Here is a 24,551-nt window from a genome sequence, read left to right as displayed (position 1 = left end):
GCAGAATCAAGGCGCCGCCCCACCTGGCCGGCCCGGGGTGAGTATGGGGACTTAAGTACTACCTTCCCTATATGCAAGGAAAGAAAGGTCGCCGCCCGGACCTTCTCCCATTCTGCTCGGGACGTAGCCACCTCGCCTATCTCCAACGCATTGGGCCTGAGAACGCCGGCCTCCGGCGTGGGGAAGAGGCTCCTGGGAGCGTCTTGGCCCTCCTCGCCCAGCACGTGTTAGCTAAGGGCTGCTCAGCCTAACTGTTCCACGCCTTGAGTGGCAAGCCCGGGCAGCAGGCGAGATATGCTGGGGAAGAATAGTTGTTAAGCTCTGCCCTAAGTACCTTAGAAATAAAAACGTTTAAATATTCATAACTATTAGGTGAGGATTTGGAGTTACACTGCATTTTGCATTCCCTTAACATCGCCTCAGAAGATGTTCCCTCATGTGTTTGACCTCAGTCACGATGCAAATAGGATCGGTTGCCAGAGGCAGCATGTCTAGAATTGCATTAGATTTCAGTATTCATAATTTACAAAACTACTTTGTTTATAATAATCATCCACGAGAAAACATCTGAATTACAGGATAATTTTCTTTCCTTAGCTTTCTTATTCTTTACACAAAAGGATTGACTTTAGTCTACATATTAATATACAATAAAGTTTTTAACGCCCATTGTACATACCAGCATAAGTTTAAAAAAAAATCATCTATGCTCTAAAAGAAATTCAAGGTGTAGAAACACATTTGACCAAACTCTTATGCCCAGTGCTGCATGCTTTGGAGAACTTTAAGACAAAATATTAATACCTTCATCCCATAAGTCCAGAAAGCTATTTTGATTTTGGGTGTGACTTAAGCATCTTGATTTTTAAAAGCTTCTGGATCGTCCTAATTTACTATCAAGATTGAAAGCTATAGCTTATTCAGAAAATTCATACTGAAGGAGACTTTGTTATTTAGTCTGACCACAAGAATGAGTAAGAACAAAATCATGCTTTAGAAAGTCAGTATGACGCTATTGCCACTTACCACCTCCTAGTGTGTACCAATTCAGGAATGTTTAAGATTCTTCCCTCCTTTGTAATAATCTCGTGGTGGTTTACAGTAACTCCATGTTTATTCCTTTATCAATGTAGACCATCTCTGACTCAGATAACTTGTACTCCCCTTTTCCTCTGTACAGTGTTGACACTTCCAAAGGTTTCTTGCAAGCCATGGCATCCTTAAGTATATTGGCCTTGTGTTCATTTAGCTTACTGCCAAACATTAAAGACTGAATTTTGAACAATTAGCATTTTATAGGGTTAGCTTTTATCTGGCTATAGATTACAGAGGCTAAACGGAATATAAAAAAACCAAAAACTATGAAGTCAAAAGCTTTAAGTACAACATGGAAAATATTAAACAATTTTATCACTTGTACTTCGAGCATAGAAGTTATTTACAGTGCACTTACTTGGTAATAACTAAACATCTTCACTGGCAATATATTTAAATTTTGAAAAATGATAAAGTTTTATCTGCCTTCTGATTCACAAAAATCTAGAATAAAAGTATCAAGATTTCTTTTTTAAAATTGTGTGTATATGTTTGTAGGTGAATATATGCATATAAGTACAAGTCCCCTCAGAGCCCAGAGGTGTAGGATCCCCTGAAACTGAGCATAGAAGTGGCCATGATCCTCCCAGCCTGGGTGGTAGGAACTAAACTCAGATCCTCTGCAAGAATAGTCTATACTCTTAACTACTAAGGTGTCTCTCCAGCCCCAAAATACCGGGACATATTTTGAAATGCAAATTTCTATTAACGCCACCTAACTTTCCCAAATACAGTTTTTCAGATTGTCCATTATACAAAGGATTGTATGGAAGGTAATTCAAGTCAGATTCCTTGGTTTCTCATGAAAGTAAAATGCGTGAAATGAAAAACTAATATGAAGTTGGGCATGGAGGCACACCACTGTAAACCCAGTACCGCAAAGGCTAGCTTGGCAATTATCTAAGCTAGCCTGGGTATGTAGCAAGATCCTGTCTCAAAAACTAAGCAAAAAAGTAACAACCAAATTGTAGCATGACACACACTAGGGGGAAAACCTAGTGGTTTTCCATATCTTCTCGAAAACTACCCTGTACAATTTTTCACATTTATTGATAAGTAAAGTAAGTAGAGGCAGAATTTGGCAAGATCTTCTTTTATTGAAAAAAGAGGAAAGAAACCAGAATGATATCTGAGTACATACACTCATAAATGTAATTACAAGAATAATCGGGATTTTCGGGTTTTTTCCAAAACTGAAAATTAAACCCAGGGGCTGCCACATGCAGGGAGCATCCTACCATACAACAGAGCTACGTGACCAGCCCAGTGATGCGGATTTCAAATAGTGAGACGCATAATTCTCTTTGCAAACCGTCTTTTTCAGACTTGAAACCAACTGATATACATGAGGAGTGACTCCATACCAACCACGATATGTCAAGAAAGAAGAAAAGACCCGATGGAAATGTTTCATTCTGGACAACTGATAAAAGTCTGTGCCCCGATGGTTCGATATTCAAAGTAAGTATTGGTAAAGGATTGATAAGCCAATATTTAGTTTTCCTTAGATGTATGTACTGGTTTTGTGCATTTTTCCCCCACAAGTATTATAGTCACCACCGCAGAGGCTTTTCAAACCCCTAGTTTTGGAATCATGATTTAAAACTGAATCCCATTGCTGACACTCAGATGGTATATCTGTGACCTTAAGTAGACAATTTCTTCATGCTCCCCCGAGTCCCTCCCCACAGGCAGTCTTATGTATCTCAGGCTACCTAAAACTTGCTGTGTGGATGAAGGCCTAATCCTTCTGCCTCCATATCCCAAGTGCTAGGATTACAGGTATATGTCATCATGACCAGCTTAATTAATGCTGGCTGGGATCAAACCCAGAGCCTCATGGGTGTTAGGCAAGCACTGTACCAAGTGAGCTACATCCCTAGCCCAATATCTATAAAAATGATCATGTATTACGTTATACATTATATGTGTGTGTGTATTAGATATAGATATATAGATGTATACATTAGATATTAAGTAGATAAATAGATATAAATGTACACATGCAGGTTTTATGGGAATATGCATCTTGGACTACATTTTAAGACTTTAGCTCCAAAAAAGACAAAACCAATAAATAAACATATTTCCCTTATAGTCATTTTTAATTGTTAAGGTTTATGTATTTATGCAGCATTGAGTGTCTGATTTTTTAAAACTGAAGCTCTGGACCCATTAAGCAATAATTCTTCATTCCTCACACCTCCAACCCCTAGTAACTATTATTTTGCTTCCCTTCTCTATGACTTTGACTATTCTAGATGCCTGGTGTGGTTGAGATTTGTCTTTCAGGGAGTAGCTAATTTCCCTTAGCCTTTTGAAAGTATGTTTCAAGATCCATCCACATAGTGCCATGTGCCAGCCTCTCCTTCCTTGTGTAAGAGTGACTAGGTAGTCTATTAGACATACATACTACGTTTGTTTCTCTTCTCATTGGTTGGTAAACATTTGGATTGCTTCTATCTTTTGGCTATTTCAGGTAATGCTGCTATGAACATAGATATTTAAATACCTCAGACCATTTCAGTTTGGGCAGGGTTGTATAATCAAGTGGATCACATGTTAAGTCTGCATTGTTCAGAGGAAACATGCTGTTTTCCATTAGGGCTGCACTCTTGCCTACTCCCCTGCTGCACACAAGGGTTCCAGTTCCTCTCACCATGGACAATATTTTTCATCTTATTCTGCTTTTTACTCACTAGACCCATTCCACTGGGTGAGAAGTAGCACCCTCTGTGATTGGCTTTGATTCCTTAATGACTGATGGTGTTGAGCATCCTTTTGCTTCTTGACTGTTTCTTTATATCCATAATAGAAATGTTCATTGAAACACTCAGCCCATTTTTAAATTGATTTTGAGGTTTTTCATTTGTTTTCTATGGTCTATTGAGGGGTCTACATATTCCAGATGCTACTCCTATGTGGTTTGCCAATGTCTCCTCCCCATACGTAACTTACCCTTTTATCTTAAGTACCCTTTTAATGGTACTAAAGCATATTATTTATATTTGTGTACATTGTGTTTTGGATGTAAAGTATGAAAAAAAAACATTTTGTTTTATGTGTGCCTGTCTGTTTGTCTATCTGTCTTTCTATCTGTCTGTCTAACTGGCAGCACAAGGGGCATATGTGCTACTTATTTCATTCCCTCCTATGGAGGTCAGAGATCAACTTATCTGTCAGTTCTAGGGATCTGGGTTAAGTTGTCAGGCTTATTTAGCAAGCACTTTTGCCCACTGAGCCATTCATCCCAGTAGCCCCTAGTATTGTATTTTTAATTTTGTATATGTGAGCTGATTATGAGTTTTTTTAACACATAGCTAAATTTTTTTTTGCATTGAGCTTATGTCTTACAAATTTGTTGAGCTCACCTGTGAAGTTCTATAAATCTCTTGGGTTTGTCTACATGAACAATCATGCCATCTGTAAAAATGGACAATCTTTTCCATATTTTACTGTGCTGGCTAAAAATGTTCACTGTGTTGACAAGGGTGAGAGCAGACATCCTAGACATTACTTTTTTTTTTTGGGGGGGGGGACAGGGTTTCTCTGTGTAGCCCTGTCTGTCCTGGAACTCACTCTGTAGACCAGGCTGGCCTCAAACTCAGAGATCTGCCTGCCTCCATCTCCCAAGTGCTGGGATTAAAGGTGTGTGCCACCACTGCCCAGCCCACATAGGATTTCATATGAATGGTCTTCATCAAATGAAGGAAGCTCCCTAAAGTTCTGCTTTTCTGAGACTTTTAAATATTGTATAAGAATATTTTGTCTAATGCTATTTCTATATCAGTTGATACAACCATCATTTTTACATTCGCTAGCATGTTCTTTAGTATATAATGGCGTATGCTGGCTGATTTTGTATACTGAAACTTCTGATATAGTCAGCTATCCTGACGCTGCTCCATCAGAGAGAAAAGAAAGGCATCACCTCATCACTATCAGCATTACATCGTGATTCTCAGCTTGGCTTCCATTTCCATCTGGGAGATAAGGAGTTCCTTGTTAGTGTGGACAGAGGTGAGAGTCCTAGTTCCCTTTGGAACGGGTAGCCTCATGAGCTGCAGGCTAGTGCTGAAGTCCTGGCCCTCTACTAGGCCTCCCTTTACAGCACATCAAGCAAGGAAGGAGAAGGTGCCTTGTTACTATTTTTACTGTATAGTACCATACACATGGAAGTGTACACTCTCCATGTGGTCTCCACTGATAGCAGAGGAGAAGGCAGTCTCAGTAGCCAGTAGGATGAAGGCTGCACATACACCCCAGGCCTAGTTGAACACTATCACCGTGAGATGTTAGGACACCTAACAGAGATGAGGACATAGCTTTTTATATAGTGTGGATTGTTATTTTTAAGTTTTCAGTCTTTCAAAGCTTCTCATTTCCTGATCCTTTATAAGAGAGAAGATTTATATGGGGCCCTTTTTGTGGTCATTCACTGCTGATTCCAGGTGGCAAACTACTTCAGCCTACAGTATTTAAAGCAAAACGGAAATTCATGGAACTTTCTGTCTTTAGTCCATTGGGATGCAAGGCCACTAGTCTGGCTCCCTTCCCCTCTCTCTTGGGACTCTCCTATAATTGTTTTTATAAATAATATTAAGGTTTTAGCTAGGTGTAGTGGCCTTTAACTCTTAAGGCTCAAGAGGCAGAGCCAAACAGATCTCTGTGAGTTCTGGGCCAGCCTGAGCTATGTAGTGAGACTGTATCCCAAAAACATAAGTACCAAGGATTTTAGTCTTAATTAGCAGGTAGACTAGGTGAAAGTATACCTCTTTCATCCAAGCAAAAGTTCCTCTAATAAGTCCTCAATAATTAACTAACTTGTACTTGCAAATGTATATGATTCAAGTATTTTCTAAATTCATGATTAAAGTTTTATATGCTCTCAGGTTGGCTTTTAGAACATTAGTAAGAAAATACTCTTGTGACCTGTGTTACACACCAATGATAGTTGCCGCTGATTTTGTCAGATCTGTAAAAGCCAGAGACAGTGAGTTTACCACAAACCAAGGTAGGTAAAGCCAATAGTTTGCTGACTTTGTAAAAAATTGTTGAGCGCGCGCTCGTGTGTGTGTGTGTGTGTGTGTGTGTGTGTGTAATTAGATGCAACATAATTCAGTGGTTATATTTTATAATCCTTTAAATTTTTAAGTGTCTTTAGTATTTTAAAACTCACAGTATGAAATATCTTTTACCCTGTCAGTAATCTATTAAAATGTAATCAGCCTTCTTAAGGCCAACAGCCTTTCTGTCCTCATTTATTACAATAAGTCCCTGTCTAGTTGTCTTATCTGATTCAGACTATTGTCTAACAGCCCAAAAATGTAAGATACATACTTGATCATGCCCCTTCCCTGGTCACAGTCCTTCTTAGAACTCCCATTGCCTAAAGTCATAGCTTCAGTATGATTCCCAGGCAGAGGTACTTCATCGGAAACTTGTTGGAAATGAAAGTTTTAGGCCTGCGGCGTTAGAAAGTCTATGAAAAGCCATCCAAGTTCTCTGGTCTTGCTAACAGTTGAGAATCTCCAGTCTAGAGGCTCAAGTTCCAGAACCTGAGGCAAATGAGGAAAGTCCTTCATTGATCCAGCCACAAATACATCTGCAGCCTCACTTTCCATAAAGTTCTTGAATTTGAGTGTGCCTTGTTCTTGAACTTACCTATCTAGAATATCATTCCCAGTTACACCTATCCCCAACACACACATGCACACACACACACAAACACACATGCATGCACATGCACACCCACACATTCTCTCCGTATATGTATATACACATTTATATACATATGTATGTATATACACTCTCACCCTCTGTCTGTATCTTTTAAGTCTTTCATAAACACACAGGCACATACATACACATAGGCATATACACCATGCACACATATTCTCTCTCTCTTTCTCTTTCTCTCCCTCTCTCTCTCTCTCTCTCTCTCTCTCTCTCTCTCTAAATATATATGTATATGTACACACGCACACACACTCATCTTCCAAGGAACCTTTCTTGATCAATGTATACTCAGATCTTCGTCCAGAAGCACAGGCTCTTTCATTGCCCTGCTTTGTTAGTATTTTCTTGTTACATCCCCTTCTCGCCACTAAATTACAGGTTCCCAGAAGGTGTGAGCTAGAGAAATACCTTGTGTATTTAGCTGGTAATGGTATTGAAAATATATTAGCTCAGTAAGTGGTTGTTAAAGTAGGATTCTATAACTAGGGTACTAACTGGGAAATGTACCCTACATGCCAATGAAGAAAAACTCATCAATCCCCAAAACAGTGAATTGCTATAGAAATCTGTAATCACTACAAAAGAGGCAGTGTCCAGAAATGTGCCTTTTATAAACATCCAGGGAATTTTATAGGAAATCTTCAAAAAGGCCTTTAAAATTGTAAACTCCACCTTTCCAGAACTTAACACTATCCAAAGATGAGGAAAAATATATTAAGACTGAGGAAAGCCAATACATTTGGCTATCCTATGTTTTAAACTTCTCCATGTAAGTATAAAAATGTTATTTAAGATAAAAATAAATAAATAAATGTGTGTGTGTGTGTGTGTGTGTATAACACCTAATAGACAATAAAGCTAATTTCTTTTTGAAAAAAAAATTACATGATCAAAAAACAGCAAGGTATGGTAGAAAATACCTTTAATATCAGCACTTGGGTTGCTGGGCCAGGCAAATCTCTGGAATTTAAAGCCAGCCTGGTCTATGTAATGAATTCCAGGCCAGCCAGGACTACAAAGTGAGATTCTTCTTTAATTAATTAGTTAATTAATTAATTAGTAGAAACAAGTAACAAATAAAAATAGAAAAAATATAAATAAATATACATAAAGATTGTGTATTTGATGTGGGTGAGTTGAATGGAAAGACCCTTTGTATTAATATGCATGTACATCTGTAAGCTCTTAGAAGATAATCTATTTGTATCTGTGTTAAATACTTGGCAGTGTTAAATGTTGATTCAATAGTTATACTTCTAGGTAATTATCTAGTAACAGTCTTATAAAAAGTACGAATGCAGTTTAGACAACAGTATGTCGACATCCATATAGGAGACAATACATCTAAATAGCAGACAATACATCTGAGTGCATGTCCCATGTCCATGAAGAAGAGTGAAGGGATAGCGGTATGTGTAGACCGCTCACATTCACCTCCATGGAACATGATACACAATCATTCTGGAACACAATACTAATCCCACCTTTACGAAAGAGGGTCTGTGTGTTAGGAGTGTTAGAATCTTGGAAATTATGTACTGCTTGATTTTGATTTTTGTTCTGTGAATTTTAATATCAGACTTTTTTTTTAAACAGGTGATTGCCCGTTGATTGTTCAGTTTGCTGCTAATGATGCAAGAGTTTTATCTGATGCTGCTCTGATAGTCTCCCCCTATGCAAATGGAATAGATATTAACTGTGGTTGTCCTCAGAGGTAAAGGTCAAAGAAATTAGAGTTTTCAAACACATTAGAAGGGAAAAAATGATGGGAACATGATAAAAAATATAATTATCCACAAGTTAAAAAGGACAACGTGAGCTCTCCCCCTGAAGTCACATGATAGAAGGAAAGAACCTATTCCACTGCAGTGTCCTCTGACCTCTGCCTGTACACTATTACCAGACACACATACACAGCATACATGTATTAATAATCATTAATTAATTAAGCTCTAAAGGTAAGACTAGAGTTAAAGCACTATAGTTCTAAATAAAAATTACAAAAAAGAAACGGTTATTTAAGAACATAACTCCAAAGGTCGTTTATAATGGCTGAAATGATTTATAGATTTGACTAGGGTTTTTTTTCTTCCTCATCATTAGCTATCATTTGTTTTGGGGTTTGTTTGTGGGTTTTCTTTTTTGGGTATGGTGCTCAGTTGTGATAAACACTATGACCAAAAGCAACTTGGGCAGGAAAGAGTTTCTTTCCATTTATAACTCCAAAGTCACACTCCAACATTGAGGGAAGACGAGGAATGTACCTGGAGGCAGAGACCGTGGAGGATCACTGCTTCCTTTTTGCCTTTAACCAATTACTTTTCTATTGCCATTCAAAACACCATGACCAAGGCAATTAATAAAAGAAAGATTTTATTAGGGACTTAAAGATTCAGAAGGTGAATCTGTGATGGCATGGCTGCAAGCAGGTAGGCATAACAAAAAACAAAAGCCAAACGCTTCCAACTTGAGACACACCCATGAGGCAAAGAGAACTGACTGGGAAGGGCTGAGCTTCTGAAACCTCAGAGCCCACCTTCCACCAATGGCTGTACCTCCTAGTCCTTCCCAGATACTTCCACCAGCTAGGGAACTAAGCATCAGAGTACATGAAGCACCTCGAGCCATTCTCATTGAAACCATTTGCTACATCTCTGTCTGTCCATATCGAAATGCAAAACACATTTAGTCCAATTTCACAAGTCCCCACAGTCTATCCCAGTCTCAGCACTATTTAATAGTTAAAATTCTCTTCTGAGACTCAAGGCAATCTCTTAACTGTGACCTGTTAAATCATAAATCACGTTACGTATTTCAAACATACAATGGCACAGAACATACATTACCATTTTACAAAAAAGGAAAGGGAAAATAGTGAGGAAATACTGGACCAAAGCAGACTGAAACACAGCAGGGCAAACTCCAAATTCTGTAGATCTATGTCCAGTATCAGCCAAAATGGCCTCCCTTCCAGCTTTGCTGAGTGCAATGCTCTTCTTTTTTGGTGGGGGCTGGTTCTACTCCATGTACGCAGCTCTCCTTGACAGACCTCCTGTATCTCCTGTGTCTTCAGCTCAGTACAGACTTCATTTGTACAGTGTCACACAATGGCCTCTCGGGATCTCCATTGAAGGACTCCCCTGCCACATGCCTGACCTCAGTGGCTCTCCTTAACTATGGAGGAAGGTTCCACAATACCCTTTCCCTCATGTTCTTCATGGCACCGAAGTCAGAACCACATGGCTGAAGCTGCCAAGTTCTGGAGCCTCCTTGGGGTGGAATCTGGTCCCCTCCTTGAAGTACATTTGCATAATCTTTGAACTGCAATTGTTTTTTTAGGTATAGAAAATTCCTTAAGCCTTTTCCTTTTACAAGTTACAGGCTTAGCTGGGTGAGGTCTCCCTCCGAGGGCACCACTTCCTTTATTCCATTTGATATCCCTGCCTCTCTTTATCCCTTTTCAGCACAAGTCTTTACTCCAACAATAAAATCCCTGGTGCTCTTTTTCTCCTAAAAGTGCACATTGTGCATTTCTTTTGCCCTGCTCGCTCTTTCATTGCAGATCTACGTAAGAGTTATCTAATAACTGAAGTGTCTTTGAAAAACAGGCTAATTGAAATCTCCTCTGCCAGTATGCTTCAGTGTAGCCTCAGGCAGATTTTTAGGACAAAGACAAAAAGCAGCCACGTTCTTTGCCAAAATATCACAAGAATGGTTCTCTAGCCCAGTTGTTAAAATTGTTCCCTTCTAAAACCTCTTGACCTCTTCAGTCCACATTGCTCTTAGAGCTACTTTATCCCAAGTTCCTACTAGGATAGCCTGTTAAGCTCCACTTACAGCAAACATTATATACCAGTCTTCTAGTCTAAAGCCTTCCACACTCCTCCAAGTAACAGCATGATCAGGGCATTCATCAGAATACCCCATTTCTTGGTACCAACTTCTATTTTAGTTAGTTTTCTGTTTCTGTGACAAAACACCATGGCTAAAGCAACATATAAAAGAGTTTATTGAGGACTTACAATTTCAGCAGATGAATCCATGACCACTATGGCTGGGAGCAGGAGCATGGCAGCAAACATGTGTAAGCATGGTGCTGGAACAGCAACTAAGACTGATACCTCATCCATAAGCACAAGGCAAACTGCAAACAGAGTGGGGTTTTTAAACCTCAAAGCCCACCTCCAGTGGCATGTCTCCTCCAAGAAGGCCAGTTCCTAATCCTTCCCAAACAATTGCACCATTGAGGACCATGCATTCAAATATATGTACCTATGGGGGCCATTTTCATTCAACCAACATACTCAACATGATTTCTTACACAACCCAGGACACCTACCTCCTCAGGGGTAGCACAGCCCTCAGTTGCCTGGGCCTTTGCATATCATCACTGAACAAGAAAATGTACCACAGAGATGCCCAGGGACCAATCTGATGAAGGCAGTTTCTCAATTGGTATTCCCTGTTCCCAGATAACTAGTTCCTGTCAAGTTAATATAATGAGAAAGCACAGTCTGTGTGGTTCTGCCTTCAACATCATCTGTAACTAGTTCTTTAAGAATCTAATGTTTACAGCAATCCCAGAAATGTATTTTTACTCCCATGTCAGATACACTCTCTAAAAGCTGATTTTACTTACCTAACTATAGTGATTTTCCTTTCTGTATTGCAGCTGGGTCTAAGTAACTGTGTTTGAATGAGATGGACTCAATAAACTGTGCAGGCAGTGTACTAGGTAATCTGCCAATAGCCAGAATATGCCTAAAAAATAAATCAAAGTTTTAAATGCAGAATAAGCCAAATCAGAGTAGACATTTATATACTCATTAGGAGAATTAGAGAAGCTGTTTGGTGGTGTTGGAATGCTGAGTGCCAAAAATATCTTTCTTCTGTTGAGACTGATAAAACCTCTTGTTATGTACAATAAACATCAAATTTGGAATTTTAAAAATTTGAAGTAATTTCAGTTAATATGAACACCTAAATCTGTTTTGGTTGAATGGATTCTAATTTAATTCTCTCCCTTGGCTAGTGAGAAACTATTTTCTAGTACTTTCTGGTCTAGGTAAGTGTTTTATTAGTGTTTCCATGAAACCATTTAGAAATGTTGATCTATGAATTTAGCACCACATTCTACCCAACAAAGCTAACCAGGCAGCTATAGATCTATGAATTGTAAACATCTTCATTCCAGATCATAAGATAGAGGAAAGATTGATTCATTGCATTTAGAATTTTGTTTTCCATTTCATTTGTTTACAACTTACCTACTGTGCTTGCTTCCTCAAGGTGGGCGATGGCGGACGGTTATGGAGCTTGCTTGATCAACAAGCCAGAGCTAGTTCAAGATATGGTGAGACAAGTGAGAAATCGAGTGGAAAGCCCGAGGTTTTCAGTTTCTATCAAGATAAGGTAAACACAATACTCCAGTCTACTGACAAGTTAATATATTATGTGGAATTATGTAGAAGTTTTAAAATGTTCCTTTTGCCTAGTGATGTGGGAGTGTCTATCCTAAATAAATTAGAAGCTAATATGTAAAAATTTTGAAAGATGTTTTTCTAGAAAATAAACATAGATGCCATTCTTAAATTATAATCCTGATGAACCATGTCCTCTTTTTATTTCTTAACAGCAAGTAATATGTTTCTAATTAAAAGACTTCACCAAACCCTCAACTTTCTCAAGATGCTACTTAGCTAATGCTTAGAAATATCCCTGGTACCAACTAGAAAACAGGAAAGATATTTATACTAAAATCTAACAATTAAAGGACAAAAAAAAAAACCCCAAGATTCCAATTTGGGAGGCATGCACACCATGTACGACGTGTTCACCTATGGCAGTATGCACATGACTCTTAATTTCTCAAAGCCAAAAAGAGAAAGCAATGGGGAAGGGAAAAGACATTTCCCACCATATTGTTTCCAGTAGTCAAATAACTAAGGCCAAGGTCTTGAATGGGAATCAGTCACGGAACAAAATCTTATTAATAGTGGCATGAAGTGATAATAAATATAGCAGGTGAAGTGTCTCAGTTAATTTAGCATTAAAATCTGTGTGCTATACACAGCTGCAATTTTGAAATTATAGGATCCATGATGACCTGGCAAAAACGATAGATCTTTGCCGGAAGGCTGAAGCCACAGGAGTGTCCTGGATTACAGTCCATGGGAGAACAGTTGAAGAAAGACACCAGCCAGTCCACTATGATGCCATTAAAATGATAAAGGAAAATGTGTCTGTACCCATAGTTGCTAATGGAGACATAAGAAGCTTGAAAGAAGCAGAAAATGTGTGGCAGATGACTGGGACAGATGGTAAGAAATAAACACTGGGATCTTTTTATCATTTAATAAGGTTGAAAAAATGAAGACGGGGGAGAAGTCTGATTTCCTGTTTAACGCTGAGCCATATTATTATAATGCTGTCAGCTCTTTTCCTTAGAAACAGTAGATCATTTTAGAAGCAATGGCAGCATTTTGCTGCTACCATCATATCTATTGACCAGCAAATCATCTACACATGGTCCATTTTTTTGTTTTGTTTCATTTTATCTTTAAAAAGCATCTAGGACACCAAAGTAGAGATGAGAGATAATAAACTGGGGTGGACTCAGGAGCCCCAGAACTGCCCAGTAGTTTCATTGGCCCTTACAGAATTAACTGGCCAGCCCCATGGTAACTGTTGCTGGATGGAAGCAAGTAGATCCAACTTTAAACAGCCTGATTTATGACAATGTGAATGTCTCCTAAAGAAACAATAAGGCCAGTGAATTAATACAGTTGTCCTTTAAAAAAATGGTTGTATAAATACAATTGGTTTATCAGTGGCACCAGAATCAATTTATTTCTTACTGTTTTACATGAATTTGTAATAAGGGTATTCTGAAATCTCAATACTTCTTGATAAATACTCTTGCATTAAGTTTGAACTGATAACCATGGTTTCTTAGTTTATGAACAGATATGTTGTACTTTAATTTGCAGGTGTGATGGTTGCAAGAGGACTTTTAACAAATCCAGCTATGTTTGCTGGATATGAAGAAACCCCACTGGAATGTCTCTGGGACTGGGTTGACATCGCTCTTGAACTTGGAACTCCTTTTATGTGTTTCCATCAGCATCTAATGTACATGATGGAAAAGATAACTTCAAGGCAGGAAAAGAAAATATTTAATGCTTTGTCAAGCACATCAGCAGTCCTGGATTACCTGACAGACCATTATGGGGATGATTCAATTTTCTAAGTCATTGTAGTATATACTTTTTACCTACATGGAACCATATGAGGTTACATCCTCGGATTTCTTTTAAGTCTATGGCTTTTAGCATCAGCACAACAGCAATTGCCGGAGCCAGACATGGCCACACATGTCTTTTATCCGAACACTCAGAAAGCTGAAGGAAGACATTTGGAAATTCTAGGCCAGCAAAATTTTATCTGAAAGAACAAATGGAACTTTTCAATAACTGAGAACTCAGACCTGGGACTGTAGAGATGGCTCGACAGTTATCCTTGGCTGCTCTTCCAGAGGACCTGGATCCAATTTCTGGCTCCCAAGTGGCTGCTCACTACTGTCTGTAACTCCAGTGCCAGGGGATTCAACACACTCTTCAGTCCTCCTCAGGCACCAGCTAAGCACATGGTGTACAGACAAACATACAAGCAAAACACTCATACACATAAAACTGACAACAACAAATATCAGCCCCTATAGTCCTTCTTCATTGATTCTAGTTCAATAGATTGTGAGCAGACCCAGAAGTTTTAAAGAACTCAGGAGTTTCGAACATCCAATAGTCCCAGGTCAAATATTGAAAAACTCTGTTTCTAATCCTTATGGGTGTGGTGGATGGGTGGGTGTAGAAGTTTTACTAAAGGTATTCTGTTTTTAAGTATTTTAAATAAAACTTTTCTAATAACAAGAAGGAATGACTCACCTGTAAGTTAATAAGAAGTACATCTTAATTTTTTGAAAGTTCACAGGTAGTAGAACAAATGTCCACATTCATATAAAATGAGAAAGAACAAGAAATTCTGGGTAGAATCAGAATGTACATTAAAATTTTAAATTATAAAATCAACTGGCACATTTACTAGTTGAGTATATACTTGAAGGTATTTAATTGTCTAACTGGATTTAGTTACGTGCGATGTCAGCTGTAATTTAAAAGTAAGATTAGGAACAACAAAAGGTTCCGTGGGTAAAGGTGCTTGCCTTAGCCAAGCCTGAAGCCTGAAGCCTGAGTTCGACCCCTTGGACCCATGTTGTAGAAGAAGAGAATCATTTCCTCAAAGTTGTCTTCAGGCCTCTACACATTTACCCATGTACATAAATAATTTTTTAAATATTGTGTGGAGCTCTTTGAGTAACAGCAAATTTAGTTCTTTTGATGCTTTCTTGATTATTAGGTTACTAATGAGCTGGCCAGAGTACTTTGTTCTACCAAGATGAAAATGGTGGTTGAGAACCCTTCCCAACATTAACTTTGGCAGTGTTAATATCCCCAGCATTTGACAGAAGAAGCTAGCCTTGGCAACAGGAGTGATGGGGCTCTAGTATTAGGATTCTTATGCAGGCCTCAAGTAGCAAGGCCTTTAGTCCTGGGGTATCCAGTGTTATAACTCTGGATGGTGTAGGTCTAAGGAGTGGAACTCTCCAACCTTTGACAGCAGCTATTTTTACAGCTTGGTTGCATGATTCTCAAGCCATGACTTCCCAAACCCCTGTGACTGAGATCTTTGGCCACTGAAATTTGACAGCTCTTTGGAACTCTACAAGCTGCCAGGGTCTGCAGCTTCTCTCCAAGTCTTCTTGCCTCTTGTCAACCTCAGCTCTTTACCTCTCTTGCCTCTTTCTACTGTTCTTGTACCTGCCCTGGTCCCTCTGCCCAGCTGTTCCTCTACCTTCTTCTGCTGTGCCTGCCACCACTGGAAGAACAACTTCTCCTTTTGCTGCTGTGGTTCTGTTAGTGGCCTTGAAGCCTGTGCTTCCTGAGGATGTCAAAGCCACCAGCTGCTCCCCAGCTCCACGGCTGCAACTGCACTGTCCTCACAGCTACCGTCTGTAAGTTCAGCCCATTTAAGCATTGATTGATATCAACAGAGGGCAAGGAGGGCTGGGGAGAATGCTAGGCTATTAAAGAGCTTATAGCACAGTCTTGAGGTCCTAGATGCGATCCCCAGCATCCATGTAAAAATGCAGGTGTCAGACCTGGGGAGAGACTCAGTAGTTAAGAGCACTTGCTCTCGCAGAGTACCTGGTTTCAGTTTCCAATATCTACATGGCTGACAAACATCTGTAACTCTGGTTCCAAAGAATCTGACACTCTCTTTTATGCAGACACCAGGCATGCATGCATGTGGTACACATACATATATGTAAGCACTCACACATGCGCATAAATCTCCTTTAGGAAAATAATAATCCAGTTGCATTGGCACACACTTGTAATCCCAGTGCTGGGGGGTGGGGGTGGGGGACAGATTCCAAGTGCAGAGACAGCTCTAGCCAGACTAGTTTGATATCTAAAGAGCAGCACCCAAGATTGACCTCTGACTTCCACAAAAGGCATATGAACACACATACAAAAGTAGGCAAGAAAGAGCCACTCAAGAGAAGCCTTTTTTGGATCCTGTGTTGCTTTACCAGTCATGTTACCATTCCTGTTCCCCTAGGCACAGGAGCCCCTTTCCCAAGCCAATAGAAGTGCTTCCTTCTGAGCTGGACAAGGAAGGCTGATTATAGTATCACCTGACACTGTTATTTACACAAACATCCAAACAACTGTTTTTTAAGGGTTTGGTTTTAGTTTTAGTATAGAATAGAGTTTATTCAGGGCATAGGGAGGGGAGTTAAGAGGGTAGTAGAGACAGAGAAAGGGAGAGAGTAGAGAAGTAGAGGCTGGCCATGAGCATGAGGAGAGAGGGGGAAAGGGGTGAGGGAACAGAGGGATCAAGAGAGCAAGAGAGAGCAAGAGAGCAAGAGCTGATTTTAAGATGTTTAAACAAGGCTTGCCACTAGACCAGCACTTGATGGGGGGGGGGGGGCCTCCCTGAATCTCTCACTTAAAAGATTCGGAATTCTGGTATGTAAAAAGAAGAAAGCAATTGCAGCTGTCTACATCTTACATATGAAGAATCTGGTAGCTAATGTGTAAATGAATGATTATGTATTTAAAATTCTTCCTAAAACGAGCCAAGTGGATCAAAGGTGAAGCCCCTTGCAGAGTAATATTGATGATCTGAATTTGATCCCCAGAACCTGTGTAAAGATGCAAAGAGAAAACCAACTCCACTGAGTTTTCCCCTGACCTCTATACATATGCTATAGCATATACAGCACCCTTACACACAAACACACACAATACACATTGTACATAGTTATAATTTTTTATTTTAATTTAAAATATTAGAGGATAGTAACTAGGTTTTAATATTAAAACTAAATTTTATAGTTTTTCATGATATTTTTATGGCTCGATGTTGCTAGCAGCTTTTATTAATGAAGAATGTAGATGACAAGAAGTCTCTGGGTGAAATAAAAGTTCAGTACTAAAATATTACCGAATCTCAAAACTAGGAAGACTATGGAGAATTGTCTAAAACTTTACTTCAAGCTGTTTGAGACCATGAATCAGTTTTAACTTGAGCATCGTGCTGCTGTTTTTCTCTTGGTCATATTCTGCACTCTCGCTTTTTAGTTTATCCAGTTTTAAAGATAACTGTTTTTTCAGTTGAAGTGAATATGGCAGTGACGTCGTCGTTGTGGCATCTGTACGTTAACTCTGAAGTGAATGAACAGCAGTACAGTACAGTAGCTTGAGTGAGGTGGGGTGTGGGAAATGAGCGTGGAAGAGCAGATCCCAACCTTCTGTGCTAAGTTCAGCTTGTACTTTTCTTCCTGCTACTTATGATTAGCTGTATATGTGATAAGGTTTTTTTAAAGCATTGACTTAAATGTGGGAGATTTGTTTTCTGGGGGGTTGTTTTGTGCTGGGAATTGAATGTAAAGCCTCATGTATGCTAGGCAGGCACTACCACTAAGCAAATATCCCCAACCCTGAAATGTATTCTATATTCTGCACTTACTTATTTTTTTAACATGTAATGTTCTCAATATAATTGTATCCTGTAGCACTGTGTTTGTATTAGCAATAAAGGGAGTAAGAGCTGAGCTGTAACCCCACGGTGCTGCCTGTAGGAATTCTTTTCAGAAACCTCCACTTGGGTGAAACAGGAATTCTTGGCTGTGCCACCAAAAAAAAAGAAAACAAGAAAAGAAAAAGGGGGGAAAGGAATTTGGGGGACTTAGTATGAAGCAGAATTGGAGTTTATTATTTTTGTGCTGGAGTCTCACGTAGTCACAGGAAGCTTCGGGTAAGAAACCGTCTCCAAAGTAAGAAAAAGCAAGCCAGTGCTGAGGAGGGCATGACCTCCACCTTTGACCTCCACCACCACATATACATGGATACACATGCAGAAGAAGGTTTAAAGATCCTCCCATAGACTTAAGCACAGACTTTTCTAATAGACACTTAACAAAAGACAATACAGACCCAAGTGAGCATGAACTGCTCAAAAGTCATGACGAAGCATCTCAGCAACAGCCGCAGCAGCCGTAGAGAGGATTCTGAACCTTCCAAAATTACTTTTTTCAGTAAATGAAATCAGAGTGGTTCTAGAGTGCATTGACTTATAAGGTAAAACAAAACAAAGGCTGCACAAGAGTTGAGGTCAGGGCTTCTACCATAAAATTAGAAGTTTTGTGAGCGTCCCAGAAAAAAAAGCAATGTTTACAGCTTGTAAAGAGGAAAGACCATAGTACTCAGATACAGTCAGGCCTTAAGCATGGTTCACTGTCATTTTATAATAACTTAAAATTTTCTTTTTTTTAGATATATTTATTTATTTTATGTATGAGTACACTGTAGCTGTCTTCAGACACACCAGAAATGGGCAGTGGTTCCCATTAGAGATGGCTGTGAGCCACCATGTGGTTGCTAGGAATTGAACTCTGGACCTCTGGAAGAGCAAGTCAGTGCTCTTAACCACTGAGCCATCTCTCTAGCCGCAATTTAAAATTTTCTAATAAAGTAATATCATGTGGGCAATCATCACAGCAAATTTTGTTAGCCTTGGTGGAATTCTTGACTCTCAGTGGGCATGAGACTTCTACCAGACTCCTACAGGCTTCTTTGCTTTTCTAAGTCACTTTAATTTTTTTCTTTCATTCTATCCTGCCCTGCTTTGTGTTACATTCTTGAGATTTGCAAAGACTGAAAATATGTATGTTTTTAAGTGTATTCACATATGTTGAAAACCTGGAAGTATTTGAAGTTTCCTTTTAGATTCTTAGTCTTGTTAATAAAAGAATGCCAGAGCCTTTTTAAAGGACAATCCTATTAATTTGAAATAAAAAAACAAACAGCCAAGGGGATGGAGAACAGGAAGAGACGAAAGTTACACCTTTAGGCATAAAGGGTCCAATAACACAGCCTTGTTCAGAAATGGAGGTCTACCAGCAGTTCCGGGAGGGGACAAGCATTCAGAGGAAGCCCAATATCAACAGAAAGCATGCTTAGGCTTCTGGCCATCCACTAAAGAAAAACAAAGGCAGGTGTTAGACTTTTCTGAATTCGAAGACCAAACAAGCTTACTACTGCCACACAGCAGACGGTAGCTCCTTCAAGGAGCACCATCTCGGGATGTATAAGTGCTGCATCTTATTAGCGGAATAATTATCCCTCCCACCCTTTAACATGTCTCCAAGTAAATCAAACTTCCTGGGTAGTGGACTCCTGGCCAGCTTAAGGGAGAAGTCAATGGTATATAATGTTATCTTTGGTGCAGATCAGGATGTCAAATCTCCACATAGAGCAGGGATATAACAGGTATTGACCAGAAAGCCTAAGGAGAGGCAGTTGTTAAGTTTTTCTTCCTAGCGTCACCAGGGAAACCAGAGGTGGAATGCAAAGTTAACCAACCATGAGGGAGTCCACCCTCAGTGGTTTCTAGGGCCTATCTAGTTACCTAACGGAATATGGTTAGGTCAAGGAGTATACCCATGCAGTTCCCAAACAGCTCCCTGAAGTTGCCTGGTCCTACCAATGGACAAGGAAAACAGCACGCAAAACACATTCTGCCATCTCAAGAACAAAATGCTCCACAAACCCCTAGGCCTGGGCCTTAACTTAAACTTAGTTTAATTCGGGGCAGGGAGGCAGGTTGCCGCCATAGAGCACTTGGCTGGATTTAACCCAAGGGCCTGGCTCCCGTCATCCGGCATCAGCCGCATCAGGGCCGCCCTTCGGGGGGACAGAGCCCGCGTGGAGGAGCCTCGGTCACTTCACGCCGCGCACTAGGAAACAACAGCCGTGGAAGCGCGGTCGCGCCAGTGTGACCTCAGCCGGGCCCGGCGCGCTCCCGGCGGCGTGTGACGTGCGCGCGCAGGCGGGCGGCGGGGCACGCGGAGCGATCGGCGGCGGGTAAGCCTGACGGGCGGCGGGCGGTCCCGCTGACCACGCGTTTGGCGGCTCGGGCCTCGGCTTCGGGCCGCCCGGGCCGCCTCGGGGCCGGGGGAGAGCCTGCGGGGCCGACTGGCCCACTACCTTGTCACCCAGGGTTAGGCGAACTCCCAGCAGGCCCCACGCCGCGTGTCTGGCCGTTCACCCATTTTTCTCTGAAATTGAAATCTTTCTCTGTATAGGTGTGAAGAAAAAAAAAAAGAAAGCCATGACAATCCAATGGGCGGCGGTTGCCAGCTTCCTTTATGCTGAAATAGGACTCATTTTAATCTTCTGTCTGCCTTTTATTCCTCCTCAGAGGTAGGAAACCTTCAGATCCTAACAGTACCAAATGTTTGATTAGCTTCTTCAGGCTGCAGCATGTAATGCTTTTTCATAAGCTTAGAAAGTTTTGAGAGGGCCTGCGGGGTGGCTCAGCAGGTAAAGGGCGCTTGCAACCAAGGAAGAGAATTTCAGTTCGATACCCGGAAACCACATGGTGGAAGGGGACCTGACTTCACAAAGTTGTTTTCTGACCTCTACATTTCCACCCTGGGACGCCCAGAAAACACATGCATGCACATGAACACACGATACATATACATACATACATACATACATACATACATACATAACAATAAATAACAATAAATGGATAATTAAGGTTGAGAGCCAGTTATATAAAAGGCAGTCTTTAAAAATGAAACTCAAATTTGCTATCTGATAACTATTAAAATGCTACTTTATATAAAGATTGAATAGTGTACAAATAGATTTTCACCTTTTTTAAAAAGAACCTAGTCGTTTTGGTCTTGATTACAAGTATAATAAAGCCGAGGTTATGCCTTCAACATCTGACCTGTCTTTATTTTTCACTCTTCCCTCACCCCTCCTAAAAGGGTGAGTGCATAAATGTTAAATTGGGACAATAGTGTGGACTGGGTCAGGGTCCAAGCAGTCTTTCAAAAACTTAAAACTCCTCATCTGCTTGGATTTCAACTCATCTCTATCCTTGTGTCCATACCGGCGCCCTTCCCCCTTACAAGAACTAGGAAGTCATACTGTAGGAAGGGGCGTACCAAGTTATTTCCACCAACCCATGCTTAAGGCCAGAAAAGCTGTATTCCATAGCTTAGGTCACCTAACTGGTCTGTGTCAGACTCCAGATAAGATCCTTAGCTAGCAGTGAGACAATGCTCTCCCTGTTCCTTCTACCTCAGATTTCAAAAGCAGACATGTTTGGCTTTCTGATATGACTTTTGACAGAGTCTTACATATTCAAAAAGTCATTTTTATGCACAACAGATTTATAAATAAGGCTTAATGATTTTTTTTTTTTTTTTTTTTTGGTTTTTCGAGACAGGGTTTCTCTGTGTAGCCCTGGCTGTCCTGGAACTCACTCTGTAGACCAGGCTGGCCTCAGACTCAAGCCTTAATGATTTGAAAAAAAAAAAAAGTCATCAGAAGGATATACAGACGACTCTTTTTGTTCTTGTCATTTACAGTTTTGTACCGATCGATCCTGATCTAGTAGTTATTAGATGAAAGTGTGACAGGTACACATGTCATATAAATATTCTCATGTAAGAACATGTGGTACATATGCACAGGAATCATCTGTTCCCCTCTATGGGTTTATCCACAGTTTGTATGTCAACCATGATCTTCAAAGTCTTCATTTAGTCTATCTACTATTTTCTCCTGTATTGAAGTGGTTGAAGGTACATACATGCTCAGAATAATGGTTTTCATTTGACTTCATGTTACTGTGTGATCTTGAGAAATTATTTACCTTCTCTGGTCAGTTTTCCTGGTAATAGTCGTGTAGACTTCATATGGTGTTGTGGTAATTAGACGGGATAGTGCATGTGTTCCAACCGATAATACATCAACTCAATAAACAACAGCCACTATCTGCTCTTAAATTCAGTCTACTGCAAACGCCTAGATGGCCCTTCTAGGAGGTTGTTACACTCCCTTTTTTATTATTTTGTTTATTGAGGTAAACAAATTTACATTTGGACCTACATCAAGCTATTACTATTTATATTCTTTTTTTAAAAAGTGTTTGTAATGTTAAATTTAAATAGTGCCCATAAAAATGCGTTGAATTTGCTCATCAAGGCAAAAAGAACTGATTCACCTGTATCTGTCTTCTCCCCTTCAACTTGAAGTTATTATTGACAGTTCCTTTCAAATTGTGTTAATAATTTGTCATATCTTAAAGTGACAGTTTTCAGTTGTGTTTGTGAAGTATATTCACATGCTGATTACCTTGATACCTCTTTTTGACCCAGTGTATTACGAATTTAAAATACTTAGGTTCAACGTTTGATACCTTTCCAGTGATAGGATGGCTTACTTAGCCACTCTTAACTCATCATTTCTTGTGTCTGTGGCCTTGCTTATGCTGCTCAATCTGTCTAGACTATTTGCTCACCTCATTTCCTCTGTGTTCAGACTTTGACCAAGGTAATGGATAAATTATATGAGCATTTATATGCATAAATGTTTATGTGTAAAAGTTTAGGTTTTTTTGTTTTTTGGGTTTTTTTTTTGGCATATATGCCGTATCTCAGTCATTTTAGATTCCTTTTTGGCTAGAGAAAGAAATTATTTTACTTAGTGTAGATGATAGAAGCATACCACATAAAAATAAACTTGCAGAAGCCAAACATGGTCGTGCATGCTTATACCTGCAGCACTTTGCAGGCTCAAGCAAGAGGATTGCAACTTCAGAGGCAGCTTTGGCAACTTCCATGCCAGCAGAGGCTACACAGCAAGACACTGTGTCTAAGAAACAGAGGATGAGGTATTCCTAATTGTTAGATCAAAAGACTTCTATCATTTCTGAGACTGTTCTCTAGCTAGGGAAAAAGAAGTAGCTTTCATCCAAAATGTGACAGTTTAAGAATTTTCTTTTGGGCTGGTAAGAGTTCAATTGGTAAAATGCTTGCCATACAAGATAGAGAGCCTTAGTTTCATTCCTAAAATCTGTGAGGAAAAGTCAGGTGCGCTGCAGAGGTTAATAACCCAGTGCTGGTGAGGCAAAAGACACTTAGAGCCCACTAGCCAGTCAGCCTGCCCTAATCAGTGAGGCCCGGGGTCCCGGGGAGACACTGTCTCTAAGCAAGGTGGAAAGGCTGGGCTCCTGAGGCACAACACCTCAGACTGAACTCTACTCTTTTCACTGTGGAGTCAGTCTACAGGCATGTGTGTACATGCATAAACAATGCCTACATTTCTTTTTAAGGTTTTGCTCATCGTGAAAAAATAACTTTTTACTTTAAAAGTTATTTTCAGTCAGGCAGTAGTGGCACACACCTTTAATCCCACCACTCTGAATGCAGAGGCAGGCCTAACTCTGAGTTCGTGGCCACCCCAGTCTAGAGTTCCAGAATGGCCAGGGCTATACAGAGAAACCCTGTCTCAAAAAACCAAAACCAAAAAAAAAAGTTATTTTCACTTTAGAATATTTAAGCCATCAAGTAATTATTTTCTATTTCATGAGTTATTATGTCAGGAAAGAGGATGAACAACTTTTAAAATTAAATGGCTTTAATTTTGCCACACTGTTATCAAAATATTATTTCATTATTTTAAAACATTTTAAGACCTGCTCTTGGTTTGTTGTTTGGTTGTTTGCTCATCTGATCTAATTGTATTGCTTTACAGATGGCAGAAGATTTTTTCATTTAGTGTCTGGGGTAAGATTGCAAGTTTTTGGAACAAAGCTTTTCTTACCATTATAATACTATTGATTGTTCTGTTTCTAGGTAAGTACTAGCTACATTCCTCCTTTGAATCCAGTTCTTTTCAATAAAGTATCTGGGTTTTGATTGGTTAGGTTGATGTTATTAATATATTGAAAGACTATTTTATATATTGATATTAAGGTAATTATGGCTATTTTAATACATATTTGGTACTATTTTATATACAAAAATTTTAGGGGCAGTGATTCTTAACCTCTTTTAGGTTACTTTAAAGTTTAAATGCAATAACATGTGGCCTTCTTTCAAGTTGGCAGATAATTGACAACTATAGTATTTGTTATGGTGTTGTCCTGGGCACCCAGGAGCTTGGCTTGTATGCAACAAATGAATGGAATAATAGACTCTTAAGAGATTCTTAGACAAGTGTGAGTTCTTCACTGAAACTTGATTAAAAGCAACAGCTTTAGTGGCTACTGCACATTTTTAATATTAA

The 24,551-nt window shown here is 39.6% G+C and overlaps 2 protein-coding genes across 3 annotated transcripts in view; both read left to right on the top strand.

The window, feature by feature from the left end:
• The first annotated feature begins 9 nt into the window (after window positions 1-9).
• On the top strand, window positions 10-14,424 carry Dus4l (dihydrouridine synthase 4 like). Of its 2 annotated transcripts, XM_028768904.1 has the most exons (7): window positions 10-37; window positions 2,420-2,556; window positions 5,988-6,109; window positions 8,431-8,548; window positions 12,124-12,246; window positions 12,928-13,154; window positions 13,824-14,424. In XM_028768904.1, exons 2-7 carry the CDS (start codon window positions 2,441-2,443, stop codon window positions 14,081-14,083), a joined length of 966 nt encoding a protein of 321 aa, XP_028624737.1. In that variant the 5' UTR covers window positions 10-37; window positions 2,420-2,440; the 3' UTR covers window positions 14,084-14,424. The 2 variants fall into 2 exon arrangements, with proteins under 2 accessions (XP_028624737.1, XP_028624738.1); XM_028768905.1 differs by lacking the exons at window positions 10-37; window positions 2,420-2,556 and adding an exon at window positions 5,056-5,115.
• A 5,852-nt stretch (window positions 14,425-20,276) lies between these two features.
• The window catches only part of Bcap29 (B cell receptor associated protein 29), a 41,123-nt gene continuing 36,848 nt past the window's right edge, over window positions 20,277-24,551 (top strand). Inside the window, exons 1-3 of the mRNA XM_028768846.1 lie at window positions 20,277-20,324; window positions 20,546-20,663; window positions 24,018-24,118. Of these exons, the coding sequence (XP_028624679.1) occupies window positions 20,572-20,663; window positions 24,018-24,118 (193 nt within the window). The 5' untranslated portion in view covers window positions 20,277-20,324; window positions 20,546-20,571. The remainder of the gene's footprint in view (window positions 20,325-20,545; window positions 20,664-24,017; window positions 24,119-24,551) is intronic.

This window comes from Grammomys surdaster, unplaced genomic scaffold, assembly GCF_004785775.1.
Source record: "Grammomys surdaster isolate TR1022 unplaced genomic scaffold, NIH_TR_1.0 188, whole genome shotgun sequence".
Classification (NCBI taxonomy): Eukaryota; Metazoa; Chordata; class Mammalia; order Rodentia; family Muridae; genus Grammomys; species Grammomys surdaster.
The sequence above is the reverse complement of the archived record's forward strand: the minus strand, read 5'-3'. Positions and strand labels throughout refer to the sequence as shown.

What these genes read in the sequence shown, in the direction of transcription:
- Dus4l (XM_028768904.1), top strand. Translation starts at nt 2,441, where the DNA reads ATGAGGAGTGACTCCATACCAACCACGATATGTCAAGAAAGAAGAAAA. An exon ending in TCAGTTTCTATCAAGATAAG is followed by an intron (nt 12,247 to 12,927) that starts GTAAACACAATA and finishes TTGAAATTATAG; the next exon opens with GATCCATGATGACCTGGCAA. An exon ending in GCAGATGACTGGGACAGATG is followed by an intron (nt 13,155 to 13,823) that starts GTAAGAAATAAA and finishes TTTAATTTGCAG; the next exon opens with GTGTGATGGTTGCAAGAGGA.